General features: G+C 46.4%; 1 protein-coding gene across 1 annotated transcript in view; it reads left to right on the forward strand.

The window, feature by feature from the left end:
- Nucleotides 1-22,836, forward strand: part of LOC135914971 (zinc finger protein on ecdysone puffs-like) — a 113,633-nt gene extending 90,797 nt beyond the window's left edge. The window contains exons 7-11 of the mRNA XM_065447913.1: nt 469-570; nt 669-717; nt 12,497-12,612; nt 13,095-13,245; nt 19,430-22,836. Coding sequence (XP_065303985.1) covers nt 469-570; nt 669-717; nt 12,497-12,612; nt 13,095-13,245; nt 19,430-20,118 — 1,107 coding nt within the window. The 3' untranslated portion in view covers nt 20,119-22,836. The remainder of the gene's footprint in view (nt 1-468; nt 571-668; nt 718-12,496; nt 12,613-13,094; nt 13,246-19,429) is intronic.
- Nucleotides 22,837-26,525: the final 3,689 nt, after the last annotated feature.

Raw genomic sequence — 26,525 nt, forward strand, 5'->3', positions numbered from 1 at the left:
ATAATTTAAAAAAAAAAAGAAACGATCAGCCTAGGTTTGAATAAATGCGGTACATGTTGATTCCTATGTACCTAGGTTACCGGTAGCTTGCAACATTCTTGTTATGCGATGCTGGGAGACTGCGGAGCATGGGCAGCACTGTGTTTTCTTGCCCAAAATTTGTAAGCATTGAATTTTCTAAACACCTTTTTGATATTTGATTGGCTATCTTGCTTTTTTTTTTCTTGATTCAATTCAGTCTTTGATGTGAAATCTACCATTTGGTATTTGCACACCCCTAGGCTCCTCTAGCTTCGAACTTGTTTTTGCTGGCTTAGCATCAGTGTTGTTTGGCTGGCTAGCTGGATTGTCTCATTATGATATTTAGTGCGTGGAAGCGAAGCTGTTTCAACAAGATTGATATTGCTGAGATTGATATTGCTGTTCAAATTGTTTCAATTGGCCTTTCTTTTTCTCCTCCTTCTGTAGGTGAAGCGGGATGAGAAGTATCCGAAGTGTCACCCCTGCAGTATGGGCTTCAATAATCGCAAGCAGTATGAGCAGCACTGCTCTGGTGACTTTCACCGCAAGGTAAAAATTGGTTCTCTTTTTGTTTAGCAAGCTACTTGTATTTTGGTGTGCACAAATCTTTATATAGGCAACCTCCAATTTTTCTTGCATTGAAACAGAATGTGGAAATACTTGACAATGAAGTGGATGAGACGGCTGGTCCTTTGGGTGAGTAGTGGGTGCTAGTCACTAAATATCAGAAACTGTCAGTATTCAGTTACGCTTCTCTCTCCGTCCCCTGCCCCCGCGATACGACCTCCAGTCATCTTGAATTTTACAGTCGCCACTTTTGCATTTCGGACACATTAGCAAAGCTAACGTGAGCCAGCAACGCGTCGTGGTAGAAAATATGTTCCTTTTTTAAATATTGCTATACAGTTAAAGGAGCCTTCACCAGACCCCACTGCAAATTTTGGTTATACAGTGAAAATTGTAAGGTGCTGTCCAGGGAGTGTTTTACCAAAATAATTTTTCAAGTCTTATTTATTGGGAGGTATAAGAATTTTAACTGCCCTGTTCCTATAGTGGAGGTGAGTGTTGTGCCGGCAGACGCGCTCCCTTTGCTTTGGCAAGCGCCCCTTTAATGTGATGGTCACCCATCAATAGTAGCTTCATGTTTTCGCGTCATGTTCATAGACTGAAGTAGCCGGCAAGACCTCTCCCCTCTGTTGCTTGTTCATTGCCGTGGGTAGTCGTCCTTCTGCCGCTCTGAAATCACAAGGTGCTAAACACTTGGCTGCTTTTGCAAGTCCAAGTGAAGCAAACTTTCTCTACCTGAAGCAAGGCACTCATGGGGGGATGTAACTACCTTTGGGATGAATTGAATCTACCATTGCCAGGAGAACAGGACCATGAAGCCCACAAAATAGTTATCACAAGTCAATAGCTGTACTAATTTCACTTCCTGTTCTTAGGAACCCTAAAATTAGGTGAAGCTGCCATGTTCTTTTCTGCATACGCACATTGTTCTTTTTTTAATGTCGCACTAAATTGCAGCTGAGACCTGCTTGTCTTGGACCCCGAGGCAGTAGTAACCAATCAAGCTGTAAACAATTTTTTTCTTTTTGTAATTTGTGAACGTTGTATGTTTGCACTGGCAATAACATACCTGCAGACGTTAACAATTTTATTGTAAAGTGACCGATTTTTAGCACTGGTTTACGATTGCCATATTGACACAAATATTTAAAGATTTTTCATTTGCGTATAGTTTCGGGCAAAACCAATTTCAATAAAAACAAATGCAGTTGCTGAGTGACTTAAATTTTTAAGCCACTGAACCACCAACAGCCGTGTGAATGCTTCATCAGTGGGAGAAAATAAGAACTTTATTCACATCATAGGGTTTAAAGGGCGGGGCCCCTAGTCCAGGGCTCCAGTGGCCATGATAGCTATGTCACAGGCCTACCAGACCACCGGTTGCTGAACTTACGGGTTTCCGTTTCTTAGTATGGCCTCCCAGCTATCCAGGGCAGGGATGAGGTTGGTGTAAGGTCCGTATCTAGGCGGCAGGTGCTGGCACTTCAGCGTAACATGAAATAACATTGGGATGCCCTCACAGACTGGGCAACAGGGGGAATAGGATGCGGGCTGGAGGACATGTAAGAAGTGAAGGTTGGGGAAGGGGCTGGGCTGGCAATTGCCTTACCGCCGGCGTGTCCTCTAGAGATAGGGCTCGACGTGAGGGTTGGTATCTGAGGTGACGCAGCCTATAGAAGTCCAGAATCTCTCGATACCTGAGGGGTGCGATTTGAGCGGCCGCCTTGTCTGGGCTGGACCTCCAGTTCCTCCAGTGCCGGTGAGTGCGTTCTCAGGCAGCTGAATGAGCGCTGTCATTTCCGGGGAGGGGGGCCTGCCCAGGCATCCAGACCAGGCAGAAGGTGTGCTAAATGGGTATGAGTGTATTTATGATTTGGTGAGTGTGATGTGATATGACGCCCTGCGAAAGCGCTTGGCATGCCTCTTGAGTTGGTGATGGTTGGATGATTGTGATTCGGTGGGTGTGGGTAGGTCTTTTAGTGGCATGAGTGATGGCGAGTGCTATGGCGCACTCCTCGACTACTTGGATGATGTACAGTGCTCGTGGGTGTCGTTCACTACCACTGTGCAGATGCCTTGTGTAGTGACTGGACCCGCGGCCATAGCGCACGGCAATGAAGACACAGTAGCCGCTGTGAGGGGCGTAGGCACACTGACCGCACAGGTCATGCGCTCTGCTTTTATTGTACATCGCGCGCCTCTGGTGGTGTCAGTTACATTTCCTCCCCCCTTAACTCTTGGTTGCTTTTTGTATGGTTTAGTTACAAATTTTTTATGCAACAACTACTAAGTTTAAAGTGTCGTGCAGTACACAAAATTGAAGGTAAATGAATGTGCTTTCAAATAGTATGTATTTTAAAAATATATAAAAAAATTTATTTACATAAAATTCCTGAACAAAAAAACAAGAACATTTCAAAAAAATTTTGAGTAAGGAGTAATATCTCTGGCAAAAGAAAATTCATCGAAATTTCAAAATATACAAATTGGGGCTACATCACTAGGCAACATTTCTTCAAAAAATTACACCCATACATTAAGTAGTCTGTGTTATGACAAATTAGTACAAGACGCATAGTGAAATATTAAAGTTCTTGATTGGTCCCTACTTACAATTTTTTTTTTTCAAGGAAAAGATTAACTTATAGCACAATATTATATACCAAAACCCGTGTACTAAATGCACATTGCAAAAGCACATTTCGAAGAAAAAATAAGTTATAACAAAATGCGTAATGAAAATTCGCACACAAATAATTAATGAACTTCACCGCAAACATTCTTAATGATTAGCTTATATTTTCAGAGCAAAAAATTCTATAAAGCTTACGACAGATACAAAATAGTTCACACTCCATAGCAGAATATCACAGCAAAATTGAAAGTTGCAGAGCAACAACTTTTGGAGCCACAAATATTTAATTCAGCCAGATTGGTGTGCCAGTCGCCGAAACAGTTTCTCGTTGTGAAGCACAAATGCACATTGCATGTGCGACAGAACACATTCGTCTTGCGTTGAACTTCATTTTCCTCATTGCACTTCCTACAGTTTCGGTGGACGTCCTTTCTTTCACGCTTGTGCAATACAGCTGTGCATGGTGCAGCTGGCGAGGGAGGGACGGGAACTGGTGCTGTGTCCTCTAGTTCCAGGAGCAGTCCAATCAGCTCTGTCCTGAAGGCCAGCTGGTCAAATCGAGAAGGCCTAGAAAGCTTGGGTGCTTGGGGACGCTGCGTGTGATATGCTTGAAAAATAATGTAGCTGTTCATAGCTGCAATGTCAATGCAGTTGAAGAATGTTTTCCACCAGCGGACGCATTTCCTCAAATCATTGTACGTGCCAATGAGCTGGTCCGATTTATCGACTCCAAGCATTCAGGCGTTATATTCGTCAATGAGCTGTGGCTTTCTTATGGCGATTTGTTGCCACTTCCCGTCCTTCCTTTCGCACCCTTTGGCAAGCATGTGCGAGTTAGCTCTGTGTGCAGTGCTAACCATATGCACAACACATCGATCTTTCCATTGAAGATACAATACTCCCTTGTCTCTCAGCCAGCGGATGTCTCCTCTTTTAGCTCTCCTTTCCCAAGTGATGCCTTTCAGTTCTGTGGGGAATCCCTGGCGATCTTTTCGTGTTCTGCTGCACGCTAGTGTCTTGCATTCCCAGAGGTGCACAAGAGAGGTCGAAGTGTAGAAGTTGTCCATATAATCTACCCAGGATCAAGGTACTTATCACAAAGCTTAGTGACCACATTAAAGACCAAGCCCATTGGCACTAGGTTTTTCACGCTTCCCTGTATACACTATGAACTAAATGGTGTAGCCGGTTTTCGGGTCTGCAAGAACCCATAATTTGTAGCCCCATTTCACCACTTTGTCTCTAATGTATCGCCGAATTCCAGACCACGCTTTGGATTTTGCCATTCTTTCGTCCATTGCAATTTCGCAATAAGGCTGGAACAATCGCACGGAGCAGTCATTAATGTGCTGAAGAAGCCACGACACCTTGTCTAGCTTCTGTGCGGCAGTGCCGTTGTTTGTACCTGGGCCAGAAATATGCAGCATGGCCAGGAGCTCGGAGAAACCCCGCCTTGACATAATGTTTGGAGGGAGCAGCCCCGAAAACAATTTTGATGTACTCCAATACTAATGCAGCCGCGGCAGTTCCAGTGCTCCCATATACTACAGTAGGGTGATGAACATCATTTCCACTGGGGTTACCTCTTTCCAAGAACCATCCTTCTCACTGTAGGTCGGTTTCTAAATGATGCGCATCCATGCATACTTGTTGGTATTTGCACAAATAGCGTGAATGACCTCCGCCGTAAAGAAAAGGCGAAAAACATCGAGCGCTCGCGATAGCCGCTTCGGACCGCTATGGAGCATCATCCCGATGTCGATGCCCGGATCTCTCTGGGGTCAAAACTCGACACTTCTTTGAGCTGGTGAAAGCACGTCTTGCCCAAATGAAATGGACAGTCTATAAATAAAGAAAATAATAGCTTGGACTCCAACACGGCAATTGAATCGGGTCTAGATATCCATAAACAAAGCGGACGGCAAATCCGAAACTTACCTGCAGGTAACAGCCGACGTTCCCGGCTGATCGGCAGCATCTTCTCACCTGAGCTGAACTCCGACGACACGACATCGATGTCCAAGTCATCTGTGCTCGATGAGTCCAAAAGATCACTTGCTGGATTGTCGGGATCGCGTGAAACTGCGATCTTTCGAGCGCGCGCGGTTCCGGATGTCGACGCCATCGCGCCGCGCAAGTACTCGTCAACCTTTGAGCTCGAGCGCCCTTCAAAAATCGCCACCGCGCGGTAAAAATGTTAACCATGCAGAAACAGAAACCTTACTTTGTATACAATCACTGAGATGGCACCACAAGCCCAGGGGCATAGCGGTTTTTTTTAAATGCGTGCTCAAAAACTTCGTTCACCGGTGAGCGATGCCTAGTGCCGTGGTAAGGAAAGAGTTAACAGATTAACAGCAAATAAGCATTTACAGTTCAAGGAGAAAACCGTAGCACCAGATGGCGTTCCTTAGTGTTAGACAAAGCCGAGGTGTGGAAGGAGGCAGGGAGCAATTGGTATGTGTTGATGTTATAGTGTCTCTGGCCGCCAGTTGATAGGGCTTGCCGGATAGTAGTAGTTGACCCTCCAAGCTTGTCGCTGCTTCGGGTAAACCACTGTCAGTTGTACCTCCGGTCCCTGAGGATAAAGTCAAATGTGGTCTCGAGCATACGATAGAAGGGCTGGAGCACTGACGGTTGTGCTGGTTGGGCATCGACTGTGACCTTACATGGTCGAGATGTCGGGCCCATTGTCGCCCATCATCCAATTGTACCTCCACCTGTGAATTGTGTTGCCTGGTGACTACAGCGGAAATCCAGCTCAGACCTAGCCGAAAATTCCTGGTGAATCCTCTGTCTCCTGGTTGTGCTGGCCCCCTCGGTTTTGTTCTTTGATAGTGCTCCATCTTCTGAGCGAGTTGTTTCTGGAGGACTACTTTCCTTAGGTACAGCCGCAGCAGATCTAATGCAGTCCTGAGCCTCCATCCCATCAACAGCTCGGATGGGCAACACCCGGTGACCTCGTGGGGTGTCGACCTATATGATAACAGCATTCGTGCAGTTTGTGCACGAAGGTCCCCTGGGCCAACTTTTTGTAATTTTAATTTCGTAGTTTGAACGGCTCTCTCCGCTGCAAGGTGATAGGGTGGTACTCATTGCGGTTTCCAGGTTTAACTCGGCTGTTTAACCGCGTTTGCATTGGCATGTCGTCAGTGCCACTGACACTTTGGTCTCGTAGCATGTGGTCTCGGAATGACCCAAATTTGCAGTCTTTGGCCAGTTGCCTTAACGACGCGAAGTACTCGCTCACGGCCTCTCCGTCCCACCTGTGTCACGAGAACTTGAAACTTGCTACCACTTCCGACACCTTTGGCGGGAAGTGGTTGTTGAGGGCCTCAAAAATTGCCACCAAGTTCGCCGCGGCAGGTTTCTCAGGGGCCAGTAGGCTTCGCAGCAAGCAATACGTTGCGGCCCTGCAACACGTTAGAAATACAGCTGTCTTCTTGCCATCTGGCACGTCGTTCACTGTCAGGAATAGTTTCACCCGCCCTCGATACTCGGTCCAGTCTGCAGTGTCTGCGTTTAACTCTTCTATCTTTCCGATGACCGGTATGCTTGTTATTGCATCACCGTCACCGGTTTCTCTTGAAGCATTTTACCTCGTCGCCTGCTTTTATTGTACATCGTGCGCCCCCTGGTGGTGTCAGTTACCATACCTTGTCTGTGCGAATACTGACTGTGCGGCGTCTGTCTAGAGGCCGTCGTGCTCTGCAGCCTTTCCTATTTCCCTGGTGAGGGTTCGGCCCGTGCTTGTCGGTGTCCTGTGTGGTATCCTGGGGATGTATTCTGTGACGCCCACTTTCGGCGATACTATTGCCTCGGCATTGTTAAATAATGCAAGCGACTGCTTACCTGTGACGTGTTGATGCGCTGCCAACACATGCTTTCAAATGCTTTACAACGCAAGAGAGAGCACACCATGTGGGTGTAGAGCGGCTCTGGTGTGTCGTTTTCGAGTAAATCGGCCGCATTACGGCTTCCGCGCACTGACTAGGGTTCGGCTGCGGCCACTTTAGGTAAAATAAATTGCAAAAGAAAAGTGGGAAATGTTTTATATTATTTTGAAATTGTGCTACAACTTGCGTGGGTGCATAACACATTTTTGATGTTGTAAAGCGACACTGGAAGTGCTGCTGAAGCGCCTCTCCCGTCATGGCAAAGGGCTCATTGCTCTGGGGTGTGCATGTTGTTCCCACCAGCTTGTGAGGAACCAAACGAGCAACATGTTCATGGTGCTGCTGTCAGCTGTGCCAAGACACTGTCACCAAAACTTGTCACTTACACAAGGAAACGCAATGCGCTCGGCCATCGACACTTCACAAATATCGCCGCAAAACGCAACGTGTAAGCCGCCGTTGAAAAAAGTACCATAAACTACCAGCTCTCCCTTCTTCTCTACTACACGTCACCACCAAACGAACTCTAAAAGATATGTTTGTTCATTCAGTCAATGTCGGGAGCATTCAGTGACACCATGATGTAAAATTGATGTATACCGGAACAGCTAGATTGCGCTGTTTATTCTCCGGCTTTGCTAAAGCAGCCAATCAGTGCGCACCAATGGCGAAGGCATGGCCAAGGCGATAGAATTGCCGAAAGTGGTTGTCGCAGAATACATCCCCTGGGCCGACATATGCTTGTCTGCGTAACACCGCAAATTCTAAGGTTGGCAGCTGTGCAATAACAAAAATGGTTACATACCGTAAAAACCCGCATATAGTACAAGGTGAAATTTTTGGGACGTGAAATGGAAAAAATTTTAACCGTGTATAATATGAGCTAGGAAAACTCGAGGAGAACATTTATTTAAATTGCACTCCGCACTTCAGTCGCTGTCTTCCTCAGCTGCGCTCTCTTCGGATAGTTCCTTGTTGGACATGTCTTCCCAGAGGTACAGTGAAACCTCGTTAAACCGTAGTCGGCCGGAGCTCGGAAAAAGTACGCACTAAACGGTAGTACTGTTTAAGCGAAATAGCATGAGATCGCCCACTTATCTGTCGAAAACGGAACTCAGAGAGAGTGCGATGAAAGGGGAAAAACATGCAGTATTTATTCACTTCGCGGGACGTAAATGTTATTTTTGTTTGATATCGCGGCGGCCTAGCACGGCGACAGCGGTCTCAAACTTACTGAAGCTGCGTGCCAGCTTCTCAGCCAGCCCCCCTCATCTCGGCAAACACTCGCACGGCAGATTCCTCGTTGGCGTTACCTATTCTCCGTGCACGCGCGCAGTAGTGCTGCATAAGTCCCGGGGCGCCTTTTTCATTGCCGGGTGCCGGAGTTCGGAAAACTTTTCGTTTGGAATAGTTACGTTATCGCGCCCCTGTTCTCCTTGCGACGATCGCATTCATGAGACTGACGTAACGCGCAGCTTCTGCCACTGTCGGGCCTGAATCGCCCGTGCTGTCGCTTTCCGTGTCGTCCTCATCACTGTCACTAGTTGACACTTCGGCAACAACTGCGGCAACGATGGTGAAAAGTCGAACCTCGTAGCCGACATCTCTTCACGGTCGCAGCAGCGCTGCCGAGCAACTTCGCATTCCAAATGCCACACACTGTAGTCAACAGCAGATCCATATCGCGGGCCAGCGCCGACTTCTTCGTGTCACGTTCGGTAGCACGGACGATGTCTAATTTTTCTTCTATGCTGAGCACCCGGCGTCTTTTTTATTCTAGCTTCGGCATGACGTGAGTCCTCGCTTGCACGACGTCACAACGCTCTCCGGCACGGCGTCCATGCGGCGTCGAAATGATGTTGATGTTGATGCGGCTTCACGTGCAAACGCACAGGGCGCTTGGAGGCCGTTGTACCGATCTCTGAGGCTTGTTGTTCTGCCGGGCCGCCCGATGGAGACGACGCACCGCCGTGTTTGCGCGACGAAAAGTGGAAACGCTACGTTTTAACCGATGCGTACGCAATAAGCTGGTACGGTTTATGCGGATACAAAATACATTATGTTCAATGGCCGCTGAGTCGGGGAATTGACTTTACTACTTTTAAACCGAAACTACTGTTTAAGCGGGTACGGTTTAACGAGGTTTTACTGTACTCGTCCTCTGTGCCATTGAGCGCGTTCGAGATGCCGCACTTCTTGAATGCGCGACGCACAAGGTCCTGGTATGCTAGCCCATGCTTCCACAATCCACTTGCATAGCGTGGCTGACGAAGCCCGCTTGAGCCGCCCGGTCGGCATCACTGCAAGCTCACCTGAGTGCATCCAATCTGCGTAACACCGCTTGACCGCATTCTTGAACGGCTTGTTCACACAAACATCTAAATGCTGCAGCTGAGACGTTATCTTACCTGGGATAAAGACGAGTTCAGTGCCGGAATCGCGCAACAGCCTCTTCACCGAGTCAGACAAATGGCAACAAAATGCGTCCAGCATTTGGCAGGATGGACGGGAACAAGTGTGTCGGGCCGCCTACACCAGACGGACTTTATCCAGTCGAGCACAAGATTCTCGTTCACCCAGCCTTTCTCATCGCATCTCACCACCATGTTTTTTGGCAGCTCCTCACCTTTGGGCACTGTCTTGCGCTTGAAGACAACATAGGGCAGGAGCTTGCGTCCGTCTGTTAAGAACCCTTTTTGTGCACGGTGAGGGGTGATAGCATGTCTTGATAAACCGGCGTTTGGTCAGCCTTGCTGATTTGCCCTAGGTGAAAGTTCTTGGACTTGGGCAGCGAAATAACGGGGTGCTGGAAAGCCACAAGCTGGTCTTAGAACGATTCGGGTAGGTTTTGTGAAATTGATGTTCGGCGGCATAAGGAAAATCCAGCACGGCACATGTAGCGATAAATCCAGTGCTTGCTCGCTTTGAAGGCGGAGCTCAGTAGCCCTTTTCCTCTTGCAAGCTCCTTAGCTTTTGCCTGCATAAGCTCCACACTCACAGCTAGATGCGCAGTTCAATTTCTGGGAATGTCCAACTCTTCAGGCTGCGAAACCTTCTTCGCGTTCCACTGCACGCGAAAAGTGCTTCCTTCTGTCGACGCCACCCGCGAATGCTTCCCTCGTTGACGCCAAACTGCCTCCCGGCTGCACTGTTGCAGATGTCCTGTGCGGCTTAAGAGGGCAATACACTCCAACGTAACGCGCACGCGCATCATGACGATGTTACGTTGGCGAAAACACGACCCTCTACAGTCCGGTGGCATCCAGCGTGCTCGGACGTCGTCCGGCGCCGAATGCAACCGACTGCATTTTGCGCCGAGCAGGTTAGCGCCTAGCGCCCTCTCTCATCGAGGTAGAGACTCGCTACTCGGCAAGCTGAGCCAGAACGAGATGGCCTCTTCACAAAAAAGCGTGCCCGACCTGTGCTGCCCCGAAATTGAAAGGTTTCTGGGCGCCGTCCAGCAACACCCTTGTGTCTACGACACCAAAAGAATGGACTACCGAGATGCGGAGCGGAAAAACAATGCATGGGTGCAGATACGTGTACTCCGACCTCTCAACAGATGCGTCAATGCTACCCATGTGTGTGTATACGTGTATGCACTCAGCGCCTGTTTGTTTTGTTTTCCCTGTTTCAGTCCAAGAGTGCATGAAACTATGGAAGCAGCTGAGGGACCGCTATACTCGTGAACTGAAAGTTATTGAAGCGACGAAAATGAGGGGCAGCGGCTACTTGTCTGTTTTATGTAGAGAGACCTGTTCCTCTTGTCTGAGCGTAGCGGAAGCGCGAATGCGCACGGGTTCTCCGCTTAGCCGCAAGCGGGCGTGACGCAGACGACGCACCAACAAAGCGAGAATAATGTTTCGTCTTGCGGAATGTGGCTGTGTCCGTGCCATCGCCGAGCAACAGTCCGGTCCGCGGTGGTGATCGTTACCGACGGAGAAAGCGCGCGAAAAGATTGGTTTCAATGTTCCACGATAGGCAGCACGGAACAGCGCGGTGTTCTGCGCATGCACTACTCCAGCTGCGCGGTGTTGTACTGTAGGGGGATGTACATACGCCTGGCGCGGCGTAGCTGACCTGGCGTGACATAGCGCAACCACCGCGCGCGCATGCGCCGGGTCACGTCGAAATGTATTGGTGCCTTTAAACAATGTTTCTCTTGAAAGCAGCCGAGTACTGTTTTCGTGGTTCGGACATCTTGGTCCTTCAATGTAGAATAAAAAAGACGCACTTCACGAAGCGATGTTTGTATGTGTGCTGCTAACGTGTGCACTCAGCAATAAAGAAACGATGCTGTAGTGATGCAGCAAGAACGAAACCAAGCCGTAGCCATGCTGCAATAACAAAACGAGAACTTCTAGCCCAAATTTCTGACTGAAATTTTTGTTTGGATCCGCATATAGTACGAGGCAAAATTTTGGGGCGCATATAGGGGGGGAAAAACTCGTATTATGTTCGGGTTTTTAACGGTACCTTCTGCATTTTCAGTTTTTTCGCTCCTACAATGGACAGATGACGATATGAATTTTGCCAAAGACTGCTACGTAATGTGAGAGCGAAACTTTGATACTAATTGCATTCAGAAAAAAAGTGTTTATATTCCGGTTTTACAGTAGTCCAATATTTGGAACATACTTTTTTTATCAAATAACCATACCTATAAAATTTTGAGTTTTTAAACTTCAACATGTACGTGTGCGCGTGTGTAGACATGGTTATAACAGAATGAGATTTCATGAAGTAGTAAACACAATGAAGTAAAAGTGCCCTGCCAGTGGATACAATGAACTAGATTCGGCTCTGAACCCGAAACATACTTTCTTGGATGCACACTTGAGCCACGTGAGAACGATGGATCAGCCTTGATCAACTGTGTAGTTGGTGCGCCATGTTGTGTGCCATGTTCTGCTAGACCACAACATACTTTTAGCGTCTGCAGTGTACAAGATCTCGTCATCTGCATTGCTGTTTTGCCAGTTTCACAACACTATGCATGAGCCAAGTGAAAAGCAGAAGTGAATGACCCTTGCATTCGAATAAAAGGCAGCTATTGTAAAGGCTGTTGCGTCGGGTGCCAAGTCGTTGCGTGTTGCAGACGCCGGACATTCTTTTAATGTTTTATAAAATTGCATTGCACATGTGGCTGTGTAGTGGTTTTGTGGGCAGCTAAGCCATATTTCTTGCAGGTCCCATTTTGAATATATTATAGTAAAAGGCAATAATGGATATAATGAAGTAATTTCAGCTCCCCTTTCTACTTTGTTTTAAGGAAGTTCAACTGTATAGCAGATGAGGCACTGTTGTTGAACCACTTCTTGCTATGTGAAGCGTTGCTCATGTCATTCTCATTGATGTATGTAAATGGTATGTGCAGGTGAGGAGTACCTTGAGGAAATCCCTGCTTATTTTTGCACATTGTGCAAGCTCTTGCTGAAAATTGAACTGAAATCGCATCATTGCTGCACCCAGGGTCACTACAGGAGACACAGAGTAAGCATCGCCTTGTTTCTTCACTGCTGCTAGCATGCAAGCTAGTCAAAGCTGTGTGGTCTGAATCTTTGTGGCTTCACCATGGCACAGTACAGAAAAAGGAAATTGTTCTGTATGGGCTTTCGATTTTTTGGCAATATGGCTGAATTCGGATTAATTTGCTGCCATCAGATTTGATAAATTGGTTCAAGATTGAACCTTTGTTTATGTAATGGCAGGTGTTTTTCCATAAGACTTCTAGGAATTGCTGGCACCCCACTAAAATTGAAGGGGCATGCAAAACAGCTTTGCTATCTTTCTGTGTTTCGTTCCTTTCTCATCTTATGTAATCTCTTTTATGTCGAGATGTACACTCCTGTATTGTCAAATCTGAAAGGCACCATCGTAGAGGTCACCATTGTGGTCGTGAAGTGCTGGAAAGCACTGTTAACTGTTGTGGATAAGGGTTCTTGAGTTATGCATGACTCTAATTCTCTTTGCAGGACATCAAGCGCAAAGAAGAAGCGGCTCTTAAAGCTAAACTTGCAAAAGAGAAGGCCGAAGATGAGGAAGATGATACGAACCAGCTGGCCTATACCATCACGGATGAAGTAGGAAGTGATGACGAAGCCAGGGCAGCCTCTGATGCCATGGGTGAGTTGTTAGGAAGTTAGTGTGGGACCACCAAATAGCTGAACTGGTGGGCTCGACTATTTGGTGGTTTGAATTATTTGCAATTCAAACATTGGTATTCCATTCGAACTTGAATCTCAAGATTTCCATGCTTTTGTGTCGTAATGTTATGCTTAAGTGCCCTGCTTTTTCTTGTAAAATGGTCAAATCATAATGGTAAATGGGGTCAATGAAAAGTGTACCTAATGCTATTGTGGTGGCTCAGGAAGTTGCAGATTTTATTGTGCACCAGTGCCTGCCATCTTATGCTGAGCAACTGACCTCTACTGTTAAACTTAGGGAGAGAAAACTGCCAGCAATTAGATGTTTCTGGACAGCTTCATCTAAGAAACAGGGTGGTGGGCTGGTGAGAAAGTTAATTTATGGCCATGACTAAGCTTTTTAACAGCATGAACGAAAGACAGAACGAAAAACAAAAACAACTGCTTGGAGACAGTTGAGTTTACAGTTATCCTATTATTTGGGACTGTAGCATGCACTTCATTATATCATTGATATGTAGGGCTCTATAGTATTTGGAAATTTCTTATAGTGAATGAAATACAGTGTTCTATCGAAATGAATAGTCTGTGTTCGTAAATACAAATACTTTTTTTAGTAGTTTAAATCCACTAGTATGCCTAATCAAATTTAAAATTGGACCTAAAATGTGATAAACTTATTCCTGGTGGTCATAGCAGTTCACATGGAGCACTAGAAGTTTTGCACTAGAGCATGCTATACATCCCTCAGGGAGCCAGACTTATCCTTCTAATACCCCTGTCGCGTGGGCAGACTGAATTACATTTTGAGCAAGTACACATCAGGCGTGCTGAGCATTGTTTTGGCAGCGCACTGCTACAGGAAAAAGAAGAGTGTTCTTTCAGATTGGTGGCGATGGCGATCAAAAGTCGGATGGCAAAGCAGGTATTTGTCGAATTTGTTAACTTAAAAATGTCCACACAAAAGAGTTTGGTGTAGTTAAAAACAGCATTTACAATCAACTTGAGTGCAAGTAATCCATTGCAACCTCAATTACAAGATTGTCACGAGCCAAGACAACAAGACTTGACCAGTACCAGTCCAAACGGTGTGTCTCGCGAAACGACTGCATGGCCATTACCCGGCATAGCCGTAAACAGCCGAAGAGTGGGTAGTTCTTAGCTGCATCTTTTTCTTTTGCTGTGTCACACATTTTGGTAGCTTGTAACATTAGCAATTTTAAAAAATGTCATTAAAATATACTCCTGACTCTGCTTTCAATATTACTTTGTTTTACTCATTGCTAACGAGGCTACACACTTCGTCGCCACAAAGTGTGTTCACTCGGTGCTCTTGCCGACAAGTGTGCTCTGCAGGAAGTGTCGCTAAGCGTTCTCATGTGGCAGCCTGCGGCTGAGTGCACTCACTCAAGATGCATTTAAGTTTGTCCGCGTGATGGGTGGGGGTATTAGTCGTGATTTGCACTTGCTGAAGATTGCTGTGTATGCGAACAGCTTATTTGTTCCCCAGTGCTCCATTTGGGCTTTTAATTAATAATGCATCATAATGCACAATTTTATAAAAGAAACTTGCATTATGATACTGGGATACGAATATTGTTTTATATTATTGGCGAAAATGACCGTTAGAAAACTAGTCTATGCTCAGTACAACGGACCTGCGTACGACAGGCTTTCAGATATAACGGACCATATTTCAACCTTAGTTTGCTCTACCTATTTTATTTATGCAATGAAGTTAGCTTTTAATGGACTGTGCTACAACGGACTATTGGCTACAGTGGTCAAAATTGGGCACATAAAACGAACTTTTGCAGTGCTGACACGGGCTGGCAGCTGACTCGTGAGGGTCAGCCCACAATCGCGGCTCAATATCGCACGTGCAAGGGGGAAGGAGGAAGGCAGGGTTAAGCACGCAGTCTTTTGCGAGTAAGGCACAGGAGGGGAGGGGTAGGCAACTGACAAGGGGGTTCTACTTCGGCAGCTGCTGCTTGTGGATAAAGGGCACCAGTGCCGGTAGCTTCGTATGCGCTGTGCTCTCAACGTTTACTTCGTGTTGAAGCAAAGGTCAACATGAAGGTCAATTCGCTCGCTGTTGCAGCCACACTTCCACACTCCCATCGTTTTGACAGACTTTACCCGGTCATCGAGCAAGATGTATTCGTGTTTACTTGCAGGCACATGACACCGTGCTTGTTAATGTAGCTAGTAAGCAAATGTTTACAACTATATACGGCCGATAAAACTACTATCCTTACTTCACATAGCTGTCTGCTAATTTGCTATCGCAATCAATGCTTCGCCTTTCGGGGGAAGTGCGACTTTTTTTTTTTTCGTTTCCTTCTTTTTTACTGTTTGCAATAATGTTGTTACATATCGTGACCAGAGTTTCGGAAGTGCGGCATTTCTGATATTACGGGTGTCGGATAAAACAGGACATTTTTGTTGGATTATCAGGGTCCGTTGTAATGGGAGTTGACTGTATTCAAAAGTCTTCTATATTTGATTCTATTTGATTCAGTTTGATCTCAAAAACTATTTGTGCAGCCATAGTGCTGCGTGTTTGTGTACTTGTTCACTGTATTGTAATAAATGTATAAAAATTTTGTTAGCACGTAGTAAGTACTAACATGGGTCTTTTGAACTGTCATTTGTTGAAATCAAAGGTAATTTTTATTTGCTCTTGTATTTTTAACCCACTTGGAAGCGAGCAAGGCTAATTGGAAAGGTGAGGAACCCTAATTATTTCATGTACTCTGGTTCATTGCACACTTTGATATACTAACACTGCAGTGAGCATGGCATGGGTCGTTTGAAGGTGTTGGAACGAAATTACAATGGAACCCTGTTTATACAACTTTGAGGGGACCATGCTAAACTATTGTGTAATCTGGGCATTGTATAATCGAAAAACTGTATAGGCAGTGATGCTCGGTCTTGCCCGAAAAAACGGTTACAGATCGCCTGAATAAGCCTGCAGCATAAACCTGCACTGCTCCAAAGAAGGTACTATAAATTATTTTAAAAAATGACAACCAAGCATGTAATTGGAGGAGGTGTGAGTGAATCTTTGTTCTCTCCATTGAAAAAATCGGGGTTCTTTTCCTGGACTTTTACCGAGCCGTGACATATCAGCTTCCTCTCCAGAGCTCCAACATCTGCTAGCAAGTCGCCGACATCGTCGCGTGCAAAAACTGCCAAATGTGTTAGATGCTGCATAACACGCCTGCATAACAAACGGATCATTTGGAAACAAGTCCTCTTCACTTGTCATCTGAGGTGTAGGCAGCTTTCCTTGGGCAGTATTCTTGGGTAATCCCTTTTGGAGATAGCTTTACTTTCGCGACATTTCGTGTGACAAGGCACCGAAAGTGGGCCTGGCAAGTTTTTTTGCCGCTGTGCCACGCTTGTTATCAGTGCCAAGAGCACTATTGGCATTTAACGGCTTTTGAGGGGACTCAGTACTGAGACAAGCCTAGTCTCGCGAAAGCGAAACTATCTCCGTAAGTGATCACATGAGATAATGTCACCTTCGAGCTCGTTTGAGGTGCAGTATTTCTTAAGGGGCCGCAAAACCATCTCATTTGGGGATGATACCAGGCCACTACGTTGCCCACAGAGCCCTTCCGACAGGCTTCGCATTTAAAGAGGGCTGCGCCTCTTGCTGTTCCTGCCAGCTGTGAATCGTTGATATCGAGCTGCTGAGCCATGGCGGAGTTTCCCTATTTCTTGGCCATCAAAATTGCTCATCTTTCGCCCATATTGAATGCACTACGTTGCCGTAACAGCACAGATAAGTGGGGTCACAGCGCAAAAAGCCGCAGGGCACTGCAGCACCATAATCGTAACACAGGTAGTGAAAATGACGTCTATCCTGACCAAAAACAAGCTTCAACTTCGGTCAACTTGTCTGTGATTTGGATTGAGATGTAAAGATACAGGTAGCCGGTGTAACGCGAAATACTGGGGAATGTAGATTTGTTTCAAAATTGCGGATTTTGCCATTACATCAGATTGGGGAAGTCCAGGAAAATAACTTTTACAGGAGGTATCATCGAAACAAGCCTCCAGTGCTTCCAGCACTTTGCAATCAAACAATGAAAAAATTGTGCTTAAGTCGACTCGGCAACACAATTTTTAAATGACAGCAGCAATGAAGGCACAAAAGCTTCTATCGGGTTGTTAGTTTTCCGATCAGATATCTGTGCTGTTCTAACAATGTCGCAAACATCAGTACAGGAGTGCGTGTTGTTTTTGATTGTGTTTGACTAATATAAGGTGCAACTTTATTCTTTTCTACTGTCTGTTGTTTAATCCATCATTTTCGACAGCGTATGTACACCTTATTACAAGCAGTTCTTTTCGTTGCGAGTTTTCACTTGTATTATAAGAGCACGCAGTTGATTTCACACTGACTTTCACACTGGCCTTTGGCGGAAGCCTTATTGGCAGTCTAATCCCTTGCTTTTTAAACGGTGTCTTTGCAAATGCCCTTATTTATTACTCTACAAGTATTGTACAAAGGATATTAACGCTGCAGCGTCAGTTCAAGGTGCACAACTAGACCAGCTTGCTTGCACAGAAAAGCTGATTGTGAACACAATAATCAAGTACCGTATTTACTCAAATCTAGGCCGGTTCTGATTTTAAGCCGACCCCCGAATGTCCGAAGCCAGGAGAGAGGGAAACAAAAAAAAACTTGCCTCGGGTGTAGCCAGCATGAAAAAGCGAGGACAGCGTTCACAAAATGAAAACGGCATTTATTCACTGTGAACATGCTGAGCTGTCTACATCATCATCTCTGCCTCGTCACTGTCGTATTTAACGCTGTCATCTAGATCCTCGTTGCGGCACATGCAAAAAGCGCCTCCAGTTGCCCCCTGAAACGACAGATGTTTTTCTCATTGATGCTGAAGTCCCACCTAGCTTGAATGTTTCACGATGCTTCTGCGGCTAACACAGCTTTTCGTTTGAAAGTGGCACTATAGTGGCATCGCCTGTTTGGTGCCGTTACTATTACGCCACACCGCACCCCGATACGACACAGGTCAAAACAGCGACGTCGCTTGGGTACTTCAGTTGGCTACTGACGTGGTTAGTAGCGGCTGCGATTCTAACTTTTCTAGATGGCGTTAACCATGCACCATGTGTATCAGTTTCACTTAAACACTGGTGCGTTTTTATAAATCCTCGATTCTAAGCTGACCCTATAGTTTGGTATATGATTATTTAAGAAAAATAAAACTGTCAGCCTAGATTCAAAGCGATATTGGAAGGCTTGTGCATGCTTAAGCCTCATCATGACAGCCATTGCTTTGAGAGCCTAAAATAATTAAACAGATAGTAATTGAATTCAAGACTTGTGCTAACCTTTTTAAAGCAGAAAGCTGGGCCAGTTGGCGTCAGTAGTCTGGCATAATTACAGCACGAGAAGATGGATACATTGCCTGAAGAAAGCGACAGCACGAGTGCTTATTCCTGTTGAGCGCTCAATGCCCGTCCTGCCATCTTCATGCTGTGCTTCTTTCTGTAAAGATAGCGGACCACAGAAACCAACTTGCTCAGCTTTCTGGTTAGAATATGATTACGATATACCAAACATTCACTAATTACTGTTTTAATAATGACATTAGGGTACACCTAGTTGCAGTATTAAAGTCCGGAAGTATAGTAAAACAAACTTGTAAGATTTGCACTTAGCTCAAGGTATATGGATCCAGAATGTGCTGTGGAATGGATTAATTTCACAGTCGCCACTTTTTTTTGTGCTGCATTATTCCGTAGTGAGGAGACTTAACAAATAGTCAGTTTCGCCCTAAGGTGAAGCATTGAAAGTGATAGTAAGGTTAAGCATTGCATAGAAGGAGTCTCGGAACACTAGCGGGATAAGTATGCTAGCGGCGTTACATGTGTCTCCCCTCGATGGTGCACAAGATAAGCTTGAAGAACTGTTGGCCAGACTTGTGTGCACTTGTGTATCTGAAAACTGCTGTGCATTGCAATTAAAAGCTCTAATTGTTGAGCATTATGGTGGACTTGGAGTTCCAGTCGTGAATGAGAATTCAATTCAGCCATGACCCTTGAATGCATTTTGCAATCTTTGATGCTCCATTATGTAAGGTGTAGTTGGTTAAGCCTTTTTTTTTTTCTGTGCCTTCTGTTAGGTGCAGCTGAAGGCACTAAGGGACCCAAGCAAGATAAGCCTGATGAGGAGCCTCTTGAGGCTTCGCCAGTGAAAGAGGCTTCGGACACCACACAGGAGCAGCCTGAAGATAAGCAGGATGGGGAGCAGCCAGCAGAGGCAGGGGGCGATGAAATAAAGGGACAGGACGCCCTTGAGGAGGATTGCGAGGAGGAAAAAGAGGCGCTTGAGGATGAGGCTGCTTCCCTCGCCAATGAGCCCAAAGAGGGCAACGTTCCTGATACAAATGGTTGCAAAAACCTGGAGGAAGACATGGAAGAGCAAAAGCCTGCCGTCGCTGCCCCTGGCTGCAGCGCAGATCTGCCTGCAACCAACGCAGATCCTGCTCCCACCAAACCTGCAGCCCCGAAAGCTGCAGCCCCGAAAGCTGCAGCCCCCAAAGTGCCTGCAAAGAGTGTGCCAGCTTCTAAAGCTACTGCCACAGCACCCAAGCTCGCGGCTGCTGCCACCAGGGCACCTGCTGCCAAGACAGGCACTGCTGCGGGCTCAGCTGCCGCGACCTCTGCTCCTGCAGCCTCTGCTACTGCGGCACCTGCACCCGCCAAAAAGCCGGCAACTGTGGCAGGGTCAGCAGCAGCAGCAAGCAGGGGCGCCATGGCGAGCGTTCGCGGTAGGGGGGCACCCAAAGCAGTCCGGGCACGCAAACGCTAATGCCCCGCTTTCTTTGTCTCGCGGTCTCCTGGGTGGCAGGCCATCCGCTTTCCCTCCTGCCAAGCTCTGTTTTTCTTTCACTCCCACTCTCTCTTTTTAGGTCCATAAAAGCAAAAGGTCATTTGTCCGACATCTTGGTTTCTGCTGTCATCAGTTTGCTTTGTAGCTTTCTATTAAAGCTATCCGAGCCTTGGCCAGCACATTTATTGACAACTGTTGTCAGCACTCTGCTTACATGCAAGTGCCACACATCAGCATGCTTGAGCACAGGCTGAAAAAATGTGTGAATCAAAGCAGCTGGCATGCTTGTAACTACCGTATATTCTGGTGCAAGGGCCCCACTTTTTGCATTAATTCTGGCCCAAATTTGGTGCGCAAGGCTCACGCATGAGTAAAATGAAAGATTTGGATCTTCCAGGTTTGTCAACCTCAGGAAACCTTTATTTTAGCTTCATTTGCTACATTATTCATCATTGCTTGGACATAGCGTTAGAGCTGCAGCAGCTGGAATCTATTTCTCTGCAAGCGTGCGGCTACATGTTAAAACTGTCCTTAGACATTGTGCAGCATGTAAAGTTTCATGATAGAGATTAAGGGAGGTGGCATGTTTCAGTTGATAACACCCAAATGCTTTTGAAGCAGTCTTCAGACTGCCGTAGCTGTCTGCAAAAAGCTGCAGCAGTTCTGGCTACTGCAGTTTTGCATGATTTGCATGACGTTAATGCCATGAGTATGATTGGTGGCGTGCATCTTGTGTGCAGTACACATGCTTGTCAAGAGCTAGTGTTTAAAAAGAATCACAGGAGTTCCAACAGAAAATGGGGCCGAAGCGCATACTTAGTGCAGAGGAGACGAAGCCATGGATTAAGTGTTGAATGGAGCGGGTCGTCTTTGATATGGGGCGTGTCATGGTTTAACAGTTAAGCATGTGCTAGGCTGGGAAAGTGTTAAGTATTTCAATGCTATTTGTTTACGCGCATTGTCAGTGATCCAAGTGCCGCTCCCTCTACGTTATCACCGATCGGTTGCTCATGAATGGCAGGCGAGAAAGGAATAAAATCGAGCAAAAGGGATCCTCACATTATAGCTTAGTTTTCAATTTCCTAACACACTGGCAAGGTCTTGGCATTTCTCACAGAAGTAAAGCAAGCAAAAAAAGACAGCGATGTGCACCAGTGTGGCAACACATGCCAGCACACTAAAGAAAATATTCTGTAGCTAATCTCAAATCACTTTTATCCTAAATTACAGGGAAGGTTATGTGTGTGCTTGAGGCTTGATACATGTATTTTAAAACTTGGGAAGGTAATGTCTCCTGTGTTGGAACAACTTGAAAATTCTAGGGTAGGGGTTTCCGAGTCCCCGCCCCCTGCATAGTCGTCTGTTAAGACATAGCACCTGAAGGCTCTCGGGGCCGCACGCTGTCTGCTGGGTGTCCCAGCTATGATGCACCAAGTTTTCAAGTGTGTATTAAGTCTTGTGTAACTGCCAGTAAGCTTTTAGTCAGTGACATGCCAATATTGAAATTATTTATGCAACTTTTTAAGTGTTCTTATTGTAAAGGTGTTAGGTGGTTTTAGAAAACTGTAAGACGTAAAAAAAGATGTGTCCATAAAGGTGCGCATTGCGTGTTTTTCTAGCAAAACGGGAAAGCCTGTGAAATGTGAAACGTACGATGTGACTGCTCACCTGTGCGCACAAAATAGCAGTGCTGTCAAACAGTGTTCGTGGGAAAGCAGCTGTTCATCTTGGTATCGCCTTTCAGGGCAGTGCATTTCTTTGACCTTGATGTGCAATACTATTGCCAAAGCCGTTTGTGCATTGTGGAAAGAGCATGTGTGCTATCGCCGCTGCTTGGCCCAGTAACAGATCACCAGCTTGCTTTCCCACTTAGTCTTCGATGGAGCTGTCACCCTAGCGAACGGCCGCGCCAGAAAAAATAAGTGCGCAATGTGTACCTTGCTGGGCATGCCTTATTTTGACGTCTTTGACGCGCCATTCTACTCTAGCGGCTGCTGCCTATGGTGCGGCCGCAGTGGCCCTATCTTGAAAGCAATCTGCAATGAGTACAGTCTAGATGCGCCTGTGATTCTTCACTTTTTGCGCACTGTGTTCTCGTCGCTCAGTTCGCGTGGAAGCGAGAGGCAGCACTAAGGTCAGTTTGCTCACACCAGTGTATCGACAGAGTGTGCCCACACTCATAGAAAGATGCGTTTACCTGTGTGTGTGTGTGTGACACCATGCTTGTTAATTTAGTTAGCAGCAAAACAAAAACATTCGCAGCACAAAGCTCGAAGGACTGATCAGCAGTGTTCAATTGAGTATTAATGCTTTCGCATTCAGAACTCATAAGTGCTTAGGTGTCCTTGGAATTTTTCAATTGAAAGTTTAGGTCCAAATTTTAGAGATGGCTGTCATGCCAAGGTGGCTTGTCAAATGTTCTTCCACGTGACATTTTCATTTAATACGCTTTCTAGCATTATTGACCATACTGCAACTTTTCGCTTGACATTGAGCTTCAATGACTGCAATTTGTCCATGCACAATGGTGTCAGTAGCCCTCATTGTGTGAAAAGCACTGTCGCTGTGACAAGCGCGATTGCAGGTTTCTTGTAAATATCACCCACTGAGAACATGACATTTGCTTCTTGTAGAAAGCTGCTACTTTTTTGTTTTTGGGTATTGAGCCAAATAAAGTTTTCTGTAGTGGTCATGCCACTGGTGCGCCTATTTTTGTTCCTTCAGCTGCATGCTGCGTCCTTTCGCAGACGGTGCTGCCTTGGAACTCGTAATCTGATAAGGCACGCCGTAGTGAGGAACTCCGGATGAGTATCTAGCAACCGGGGTACTTGAGCCTGCACCCAATGCACGGCACCGCGGGTGTTTTTGCATTTCACCCCCATGCGGCCGCCGTCGCTGGGATTTGAAACCGCGACCTCGTACTTAACAGCGCAACACCATAACCACTAAGCCACCAAGAGAAAGCTGCATTTCTGATCGTGGAGCTCAAAGGAATGGCATATGAGGCCACGGGCTGTCCAGACCACGATGGTCCAGGACACGAGTCATGTGCCTGCAGGTCAGGGATATGGCTAAAAGGACCCTGAAACGATTTTGTACAAACTTACGGAGTCGTTAGAGTAGGTCCTTAAGATGGTTAATTGACGCATCGAATAATGTTTTAAATTACGTCGCTCGGCTGAATTTTAAGCTGACCCTACCAATTTGACGTCATTTACCCCAATGACGTTAGTAGGGCGAGCTATCCGATTGGCTGCCCAGGGCATTTTTCTAACGTTACGGTGAACAACTGTTCTTCCTAATAGTCAGAATGTTAATTTGTTTTTATGAAAAAAAAGTAACAAAGCGAATCCATAAGAACAATTTCTCACTACACTTAAGAGGGACCCTGAAACGATTTTGTACCAACGTACTGAGTCGTTGGAGTAGGTCCTTCTGATCATTAATTGACGCATACTGCTGCCGAGCAGCAGTATACTGCAGCATACTGCTCGGCGGAATTTGCAGCCGCCCCTACCCATATAGACAGACTGCCCAGGCAGCGCTGCGGAAAAACCCCTCGATCATTTAAAAGTACCGACATGCTGATCCAGCCGACAACGCCTGCGATAGGCTGATCTGTGACCTTTGCCGCCATGAACCCGCCGTGGTTGCTCAGTGGTTATGGTGTTGGGCTGCTGCGCACGAGGTCGCGGGATCGAATCCCGGCCAAGGCGGCCGCATTTCGATGGGGGCGAAATGTGAAAACACCCGTGTGCTTAGATTTAGGCGCACGTTAAAGAACCCCAGGTGGTCAAAATTTGAGGAGTCCTCCACTACGGCGTGCCTCATAATCAGAAAGTGGTTTTGGCACGTAAAACCCCAAATATTATTATTATTGCCGCCATGAAAGTTCATGCGCGCCGGGCGAAGTGCGCGCGTTTCGCCTGTTGTTCTATGCACATCACTGCGATAATTTCGTTCCGGGAAGGGCGCGTGCCGAAACCGGACGAAGGACGGCAAGAAGTTATTTTGCATCCCGCGCGGCAACCAGAACCTAACCAGAAGGTAATTCTGGTTGCATAGAAATGGACGGAAAGACTGAACCGTCGGTAACTGCACGACTATGCGAGGAAAGTAAGGTAGAGCGATGCGAAGGTGCCAGAGAAAGTATACACCTGTGTGTTCAGAGCTGCAGTATTATTTCATTCGCGCGCATGAATGTTGACGGCCGAAGTTTGTGGAGATTACTGATTTTAGTGCATTGCGAGCCCGTTGACTTGGCAAGTGCAGTATGAACTAGCACGCAAGTAAATAGTGGGGCAGAAACGCAATAACTCGCTGACAAATATCCGCGTTGCGTTACGTGCGATAAAAAATAAAATTCAGCAGCGAATTCTACTTTTGCACTTTCCTGCGTTTGCGCGCGTTGTTAACTGCGCTTTACAACATGTCCAAAAAGTAGTTTCGAATATCCTAATCGTATATTTTGTGCATTGCATATGTGAACAGATATATTGCAAAGTGCCTGCATTACTCTGTTTTCAAAAATGAATACTGCATAGCCACAGTTACTGGCCGTCGAATAATAAAGCATAGTACAGTATATCACAGTACATTACATACAGCTGCGAGCTCGTTCCTTCCAAGTTTCCCTTACACTCGAAGATGTTTCAGTAATCGGAAACACCATTTTACTGATGAAAAACACACAGCTGCATATGAACATAAGAAAAACACCACAAGCGATACACGGATTGCCAGCAAAACGCAGTGCAGTAATAGCTGGACCAATCCGCGTGCGTTTCGCATAGACCGTTTTTTCGTAGGCGCCGCCATATTGTGAGCGCAGTGGCGCCGCCTATGAGCAGCGCCATACTGGCTTGGGTGAAAACGGTCTTTTGCATGGCAGGTATACGCTCGGCGGCAGGTTCTGGCGTTTGTTTTCGCCGTCGTGCGGCCTGTTTAGTATTACGTGTGTCTTCTACGTGGTAAACGGTTCTGTGAGACGTGCTGAAGTGGGTTAAGGCGTCATGGCCGGAATTTCTGCTGGCGTTGAGGTGGACGGAACACGCAGCGCGATGTGTGCGCGCATATTCGAGTCTACAATCAGCCTCGGAGATTAATTGTGTAACTCTGAATGTTCCAGTCATAATGTGACCTTATTGCAGTATTGTCCTCTATTTCTAAGCTGCGGTTTAGGAGCCATGAAACATACGCGACGATCGTAACAGCGTGAACGTAAGCACCGTTCTGCTACGATATGGAGCTGTGATGTTATACTTTGACAAGCGTGCAGACTGTTCGCTGCAGGTTACATTGCCTGACTACTTGGTTCGATGGATGAGGTTTCCGCCCCTGAATAAAATAGTTTTGACAAGTGATAGCAGCATACCTCACTGTCTGAATTACGCTAGTCCAGCAAAGGGACTGTTAACGAACTGCGCGAGCGTCCTAAGCAGTGGTAGGTGCTGGATTACATATATCTTCGTTCTATACCCCGCTTGGTCCAAGCATACCGCATCAGCGGTTATATATTTATAAACGTTGTGCGGCGTGACTATGCGAGGCCCTGTTGCGGTGTTAGCCCGTTTTCTTATGCGTTTTCTAGAAAGAGGAGGATACCCGAATTTCTTTTTCGGTTGTGTTCGTTCCGTTCTCTACGACGCACTCACACGTATTACGGAAATTTTGTCCACAAAAATAGGCATCGCATTCTATTTATGCGATCCCTCATATTATGGCTGTATGCAGGCCAAAAAGCAATGCCGAAGCGCACAGCTTACATATGTACCGTGCTGGATCACCAACCGCAGTGATCGCTGTGTTGAGCAGCGCCATCGGCCTCATGCAGGAAGGCTAGCGTAGACATATGGTAATTTCAAGCCTACTAGTCTTGAAATGCGCGAGAACGATGCCGGTGCATCACAAATATTTGATTGCGCCTGCCGCTTAGATGTTTCGCGGTTGCCTTAGGTTGGCCGTGCACGAGCATGCGCTCTTATGCTTTATGTTTTACTCCTTATGCCAAGCGATCAGATATTGAGCAGATTTACCATTACATGCTGCTAATAAAGATACACCGGTTTTCTTTGCCGAGTTAAAACCGATATAAGCAAAGTAGTTAACACATACACACACCGCGACTGATAATGTGCGTACACCGCGGCTGATAAAACGCGTCACATTTTCGCGCCCCCAAAAGATATTTCCGCCTATTGTAGTTACCGATGCACCGAAAGGCTTCCCTGACGACCTTATACGAAAGGACACGGCGTAAATTTCACAGAGTACGATCTAAAACATCTCAAAATCGTTCCGCAGCATGCGACAGCAATACTTTCAAGCAGTGCCGCGCCGGATCGCCCAAGCCAGAGAGGAGGAAAGGCTCTCCGCGCGCCTTATCC

Source organism: Dermacentor albipictus, unplaced genomic scaffold (genome assembly GCF_038994185.2).
Source record: "Dermacentor albipictus isolate Rhodes 1998 colony unplaced genomic scaffold, USDA_Dalb.pri_finalv2 scaffold_11, whole genome shotgun sequence".
NCBI lineage: Eukaryota > Metazoa > Arthropoda > Arachnida > Ixodida > Ixodidae > Dermacentor > Dermacentor albipictus.